The sequence below is a fragment of the Nestor notabilis genome, unplaced genomic scaffold, assembly GCF_000696875.1.
Source record: "Nestor notabilis isolate BGI_N333 unplaced genomic scaffold, ASM69687v1 scaffold1205, whole genome shotgun sequence".
Classification (NCBI taxonomy): Eukaryota; Metazoa; Chordata; class Aves; order Psittaciformes; family Psittacidae; genus Nestor; species Nestor notabilis.
Genome location: NW_009927724.1, coordinates 177045 through 184763, shown reverse-complemented (window position 1 = coordinate 184763; position 7719 = coordinate 177045). Strand labels below are relative to the sequence as shown.

The 7719-nt window shown below is 47.3% G+C and overlaps 1 protein-coding gene across 1 annotated transcript in view; it reads left to right on the top strand.

Moving 5' to 3' along the window:
- The window catches only part of SLC6A12 (solute carrier family 6 (neurotransmitter transporter), member 12), a 29381-nt gene that overhangs the window by 4048 nt on the left and 17614 nt on the right, over positions 1 to 7719 (top strand). Inside the window, 5 exon segments of the mRNA XM_010014164.1 lie at positions 311 to 445; positions 1555 to 1695; positions 3135 to 3144; positions 3146 to 3208; positions 4774 to 4906. Coding sequence (XP_010012466.1) covers positions 311 to 445; positions 1555 to 1695; positions 3135 to 3144; positions 3146 to 3208; positions 4774 to 4906 — 482 coding nt within the window.

Genomic DNA, 7719 nt, shown 5'->3' with positions numbered 1-7719 from the left:
CTGAAAGGGGAACAAAGCAGGGACTGTCTTTTCTTATCCCCTTCCCCAGCTAGTCCTTACCTCTAGGTGTTGGCCAAGACCAAGTGCAGAAGCACTGCAGCAGCACAAGGCAGACCACGCTTGGTATTTTTTCCAAGAAATGATGGTGTTGGAGACCTTGAGGTTGTTTATCAGAGGCTGTACAGTTAATTCAGGGAAATATTTCTGTTCACCTAGCTGATTCCAGCTGTGGCCCCAGGTACCTGGCAAGGGGTGGTGGGGATGAGCTTTTAAAGAGGTTTCTTAGGCAGCATCTTACCTCTCTCTGCAGGAGCCTTCCTCATCCCCTACCTCATCTTCCTCTTCACCTGTGGGATCCCCCTATTCTTCCTGGAGATAGCGCTGGGGCAGTACACCAGCCAGGGAGGTATCACTGCCTGGAGGAAGATCTGTCCCATCTTTGAAGGTAAGTTGAGTTACTGGAATTCCTGGCAGCACTTTCCAACGATTTGTGATGCAGAGAGTTTTTTGGAAATGTTATTTTTTTTTCTCTTTCTCCCTCCCTTCCTCTCTTCCCCTACCTTGTTTTCCCTCCTGGTGACTGCTGTATGTGCAGGGGCAGTGCCCTGATCCCCCCCATACACAACTGGTCCCCCCATACACAACTGAGGGTGTGTGATGCTGGCTGGGGGACTGTGCTGGTCCAGCCAAGCCACAGTCTCTGCTTTGAGATGCCCAGAGACTGGAGAGAGGAGAAGCAGGAGGAGGATGATGGATATAGGCCAGGAGAAATACTGAAGAGAGAAGAGAATAAGGAAGGCTGGCCAGCTTATGGTCCTTTCCCTGCCCATCGCTGTGCCCAGGGCTGCTGTGGCAGGATTTGCAGGCTGGTGTCCTGCAAACTAGGGGGGAATCACACACTGACAGCCCAGAGCTGGGCTGGGGTTGTGGTTAAGGAACGGACATGAGAACCAAGACTCCTGAGGCCCAGGGAAAGGCTGTTTAATGGCACTGAAACATTAATGAATCTCACATCCACAATTCTTCTGTCCAGAGGAGGACTTATTATACCCACGTTTTGCAGACAGCAATGGGCAGAAGCAGGACCCAAAGACCAGAGCTCGCCTTCTAACTAAGTCTCTACTTTTGCCTCAATACCATACCTTATGCATGATGTATATCAGCTGTGAGAACATTTTTTGCCTGAGTCTTCCCAGAAGGAAGAAACTCACCTACATTTCTTTTCTTTAAAAGCTAGATCTGGCTTTGCTGAAGAAGAGGCAGTGTAGTGCAGTGGCATGGTAGTGGTGAGAATAGATTTGCCATCAGTGAAAGTTTTTCTCTCTGTTCCACCATAGACCTGTCTAGAGATACCAACAATGTTTCCTGTCTGTATGCAAAGTCATAAAATCCTTTCTCTTTCCTTGAGGTAGGTCTTCCCTTGTTCTCTAGTGAGCCATATGGTTGGTGTTGCACCCTTCTTACCATGGCATGGTCTGTTTCTCTGGGTTTAAGCCTAATGTATTGAGAGTTGGTTGGCAGACCCCTCCTCATCTCTTTTGCTTCCCTTCACAGGAATTGGATATGCCTCACAAGTCATTGAGGGCTATCTGAATATCTACTACATCATCATCCTGTCCTGGGCACTCTTCTACCTGTTCAGCTCCTTCACTGCGGTGCTACCGTGGGCCACCTGCAATAACCCCTGGAATTCAGGTGCATCTTCCCTTGGTCAGCTTTTAGATCCTTCCCAATTCCCAGAAATTGTTTGGGTTTTACATAAAGTATTTTTTATTCAGATGAAAAGCTCTCATGAGCTGCAATGTGGTTAGGGACTTCTGCAAAAGCAACTGTCTTCATTCAACATGGGCAAGTGTCAGGAAGGCTGAGTGGTATGACTCTATGCCCAGCAGCAATAAAACTATTTCCTCATGGAATTGTTTTGGGAGTTGAGATTTCACTGGAAAATCTGCATTTTATGGCAAGTGAGAGAGGTAGGTGGAGTGGGAGCATTTTTAAACCAATCTAGAGTCCTCCTCACATGGCAGGACTTCCCATTAGCTCTGGTACAACAATTTATCTTACAGTTCCCTTACTCTCCCCAACTCCATCAGAGTTCCTGGGACAGTTGCTGCCATGTACTGAACAGTTCCCTTTGTGCGCTCAGCTTTTGGCTTAATCAGACCAAGCCTGCACTGGAGGACTTTGCCAGTACTTGGTCTCCCAGTGCACAAACCAGTAACACAGAGCTCTAAAGGCACTGTTTTTCTAGTCTAATCACATTCATACAAGCCTCTACACCATTACAATGGCCAGGGTTCTCATCTCATTCCCACAATTCACAGAACTGTGCCCAGCAGAAAATAAGGTTTTGATCAAGGCACTTTGGCTGTGCCTGTGAAGATGAGGTAGATAGACTGGAAAGAGCTTTGGTGACAGTTCAGTTTCCTTTTTCTCTTGGGTCAGACAGTTAATTTCTGTGATGTATTAGATTTCTCCACCCACATGGGCCATTCACTTACAGCTTCCTCTACCCCTTCACCCCAGCAGAAATAATCAACCTTTTAAAGAGTTGAAAGCCACAGATGTTCTCCTAACAGGCAGAAGATTCCCAGCCACAGCTGGGCTTTCCTGGTAGATTGTCTTTTGCTTGCCAAATGCAAGATGAGGTGCATTTCTTGGATGCGCGGCCTCTCCTCTGTACTTAGTAATTTCATGCTGTGTGACAAGGTTGGGGATGAGAGAGTGGAACATGAAGGTATCTGTATGTGAGCATATGTATGCATGTGTGGAGAGGGAATGATGAGTGGTCTGGGAGGAGAATATGCTCTTCTATCCTGACTAGTGGCTATGTCTCAATAATCTATATTTTGCAGCCATCTGGTTTACATTTGGCAGGGAATTGGTCTCTCCTTCCCCTCTTCCCTTCCCAAAGCCCTCTGGCTACTGCTAGATTGTGATTCATAGTTGGGAAGAGTTAGCGCTTAATGAGATGCTTAATGAGATGCAAGAGTTTAATGAGATGCTCTATAGCATGGGGAGAAGGATCTTTGTGTTGCCAGAGTTAAGCGTTATGGTAGGAGGGGAAGGAGCATCCCTCATGGAGGGCCCTTGGAGATTTCCTCTGGCTCATCAGCTTTCTGTTCTTTTGGTAGATCTCTGTGTTCTCCAGCCTGGACAATGGGACCTTGCCTGCAAATGCCACCTCTCCAATGATTGAGTTTTGGGAGTACGTGATCGCCTTCCCTCTGTTTAGGCTCCTCTCTTATCCAAAGACAGCAGCTGTAGGACTATCCAGGTGGAGGGCTGTGCATCTCTCTAGAACCCAGCAAGGTGCCACATGTCAGACCCAAACATGGGGACCACAATGCACTGAGCTGCCAAGGAGGTTGGCATACAGCGCAGGGGCACGAGGACTAGATACAGCCCAAAGGCTGCTCGTACTGTGCCTGCCCAAGGGTGCTTGTGTGCACATGTGCACAGGCATGTTCCCTTTCTGGCAGTGAGGTGCCTGGGTGAGGGTGGCCATGGAAAGAGGCACCAAGAGAAGACAAGGACTTGCTGTAAGCAGGGGATACTTGTGTTGGGTGTTGCAGGCTGCTGTTGGCAGACAAGCATGAGAGGCCAGGGCAGACTGAAAAGTCCCTGTACAGTGAAACAAAAAGGGACAAAACTGCCTTTTCCCTTCCCTTCTTGGTGCCTTTTCCCTTCCCTTCTTGGTGCCTTTTCCCTTCCCTTCTTGCTTGGAGCCTAAGGGAAGTGGTCCATGAGGCTGCTCAGGCTCATCCCTGGAAAGCAATGATCTGAGGTGCATGTGTGGGATGCCAGAGAGGGGCTCGGGGAGGTTTGGTCATGGGGCTGGAGGCAATAAAACACCTCTGAGGGAGGGTCCTGCAGCAGGCGAGACAGTGTCCCAGAGAGGGTCATCACTGCAGCCTGGAGAGGCTGAAATGGCTGTTGAGGCCACACTCAGCTGAGGAAGGTCTCATAAAGAAGAGGGGTGCCAGGGGCTCATCTTCAGTAGAATTATTTTTTTCCCCCATTTATGACTCCTAAAGTGCTTCTGAGCCGGCTGACTGCCCTTGCAGCCACCACAGGGCACATACAAGCCCATGGGCACAGAAAGAGCCTGCACAGTGCTGGACCCCCTCTCCTGCCCTATTCTTTGGACATACTGTTTACTGAGAGCTGCAACCCCTCTGAAACGATTGTTCAGGTTTTCTGTAGAGATTGCAAGGGCAAGGGGATCCTAAGAGGACTAGGTTGGAGAAGGATGTGCAGAAGAATCTTAAGTGTGCGGTTGGGTTTCTGGGGACTGCATGAGCTGCTGTTCTGAGCTCTCATGTGGCCCACCTTCATCATGGTGAGTCTTCAAAGAATGAGGCTGAAGGAAGGGCATGGGAATCATAAAGGCCATTTATGCTTATATATAGTGTGTCCATATTATATGGGGAGGCCAGAGAAAGAGCAGTGGCCATGGGATGATGATGGCATTGGTGGCCTGCTTTGGATTGAGTAGGGTCTGCTGGGAAGCTGCCAGGGTGTGGGAGCAATGGGGAGCAGGTGGTGATTTTGTGTTGCAGGTGTTTGATGGGCTTGGACAGTGGGAGGGTTTGGGCCAGCTACAGGACATGGTGGAGGAACATTAGCAGGAGCAACAGAGAGAGGAGTCCTGGGCAGATGTGTTGTGGATAGTCTGTTAAGTCTTTGGATGGGGTAATATGGGAAAGTTTCATGTGGATGAGTGGGGTCTGGGGTGTTAATTCTTCTCTCCCTGTCACTGGACACCGGCAGGAAGCGAGTCCTGGGGCTCACGGATGGTATTCACAAACTGGGCAGCCTGCGCTGGGAGCTGGCTCTGTGTCTCCTGCTGGCGTGGATCGTCTGCTACTTCTGCATCTGGAAAGGGGTCAAGTCCACAGGCAAAGTAGGAATGGAGACTGTTGTCCTGGTCCATAAACCTTCTTGTACCTGTCTTACATTTCTTCCCTAATCTCTTTTCCTTTTCATGAAGTAGAGGAAGGAGACACACAACACCGAAGTCAAACCTAAAACCTGGTGGGGCCATAGAGTTGTGTTGGACCCGTAAGAGGAAGAATAAGAGAGTAGGTCAAACAGAGGGGAGAACAGGGAAAGACCTGGGAACTGAGGGGACTGAGGGGAGTCTTAGATCACATTTTCCTTGCAAACAGGTACAGTGGCTGATAGATACTCCCCAAGTGCCCTTGGAAATTATCTTCTCACCAGTATGTTGTCCTGGTGTGGCTTGCTGATGTTTTTAACAAGATCCTCTGCAGTGGCAAGCTGCCTATTCCTGGCAATAATTAAACACTCAAGAAAAATAGACAAGCTGCTGCCTGTAACCAGCTCAGTGAATAGACAATATATCTCTCCTGCTTTTTTATCCTGCAAAATGCTTGGGTGGGAGAGATGTCTTTGTGCTCTCTTTTGTACTCTTCCTGGCTCTGCAGATTTTGGCTCAGCCAATCACTTTCTGCATTTTGCGAGAGAGACTGGAGCTAATGCTCCCTCCTGAGGTTGATCCCATGGATCTGGTGGACTGGTTATCCTCCTGGAGAGAGTAAGTGTGTGATGCCTTGGGGTGGGTGCTAGGGATGTCGCTATAGCCTTGGCTTGTTCAGGACCTCCTTGCTTCCTGGAGCTGCAGTGAGATGTGTGGGTCATTAATGATGGTTGGGTCTTGTGGGCATCCAGAGGATGTCTCAATAGCAAAGGGAGGAGAAACAATTTCTGCAACAGACTTCTTCCTTCAGAGCACTATCACTACTACTGGCAGATGTTCCCTGTAGTACTGGACACCCGTGTTCGGTGTCAAATCCCATCTCTCGCCTTAAAACTGCACTGTGTACCCATTTTAACAGAGCAACACAATAGCTTGCTCTGCTCAGCAGGTTTCTCCCAGTCTTTGCTGATGATTGGCTCTTGCTGTCCACCATTTCTCAAGGAGGGAGTGCCAGACTGCACATCTATGGGGAGAGGGGGTGCTCTACATTTTAGATCTTAAATCTCTGATGCTCCCAGTACCACGCAAAGGAGATACTCAGTGAAAAGGACTGAGAGCTGAGGGGAACCTGGGATGACTTAATTACTCTTCTGTGCAGATCAAACAGCCTCTCAGACCCAATCTCCCATGATGAGAATGATACCTCTTGTAAAGATGGCACTGTGGTATGTAAATCAGGGAGCATCAGAAGGAAGAAAAGTGTTTTGTGTTTCCAGGAAAACCATTCCAGCTATTTACATGCACTCACTATTTCCTCTCGCTTTCTTGTCTGATTTTGCCAAACCAAATCATCCCAAGCAGGTTCATTGAAATTCTTTAGCATTCTCCTTGTGCAGAGCTTGCCTGGGACCACAGAAGGTTTTTCCATCACCAATTGTTTGGATACAGGGCTTATTTTATACCAGCCAGATGTTATAGACATGGTGCAGCAATACAGAGTGGCTTTTTCTATCCTGAGACATACCACAGGTCAGACAGGCCAGCTGTCTCCTCTGCAGGTACTAATTTTGAGTTCTGCAGGGGCACTGTCAAAAAAATCAGCTCCTTCCTTCTTTTCCTCACTGACGATGTAATAGGAGAAGCAGTAGGGAGGTTCCAGGGATTCTGAGTAGGTGCATAATTTTGTTCAGGAGCTGCAGAGTAAACAGGATGTTGTGCTTGACTGAGAGGCTGCTCTAATCTGATAACTCTGCCAGACCCTTGCATTTATACTTCTCTGGTTTAAGGAGTCCAAAGTTACAGAAACAACAGCCACCTCAGGAACATAATTTCAAATAACTCCATGAAGACTCCATTTTCTTTAAAAGCCTTTTTCTTTTATTTATTTTGCCCACTCTTGTGCTCTTTGCGTGTTTCCTTTCCTCGTGCATTCAGCTGGTGTGTATAAATGTTCCCCAGAAGTGATTTCTGAAGGTAGATTTTAGTACTTGTGCCAAAAGTGCTCACATTCCTATTCAATTGGGAAGCAGCAAAAGCACCACGTACTGTGACTTATTTGACCAATTATCACTAAGCAGAAAAAATGTCATTTTGGGCCTCTCACTATGGATCCATAGAGTAAACAAGCCTTCACATTACTTTGATGAATTTTAATAATGAATAAACTTTAGGAAGTTGCAACTTGCTCATAGATATTTTGCAAATAGAAAAAAAACCCCAAAGTGTTACATTAGGCAAGGGGTTAGAGATGACTAATTCTACTGTAATGTTTATTTATGCCACGCACAAGAAGAAGTAAAAAGAAGGTTTTACAAAAATAATGGTCTATGTTTTCTTCAAAGGCTTTGAGGTGCCCCCATTTACCTGTGAGCTCAGAGACATTGAAGGGATGAGAGCTGCATGAGCACCCCTGGTAATGACACCCCTCAGAGGTGTCTCAAATTGGGCCACAAAAGTTCCTATTTAATTTGACAAAGTCTTGCTGGGAATAGGATGATTTTAATAACTCCTCATTAAAAATCAGTGACAGGAAGAGATCTGGGTTTCTTCTGCAGCTCTAGAAAGACGAAGAGAACAGCTGGAGAGCAGGGAAATTACACTGACTGGAAAGAGAAAATAAAGCAGAGAAACCAGTGACAGAGACTTGGGTGAGGACCAAAATGTAGATTAACTAAATCACTGGTGACATGTAACCTTGATTAATTTCTTTCCCACCCCTCTTCTACATCACCAGTAGCAGCTATAGCCAACAGCAGCATCCAGGGATGTTTGACGGG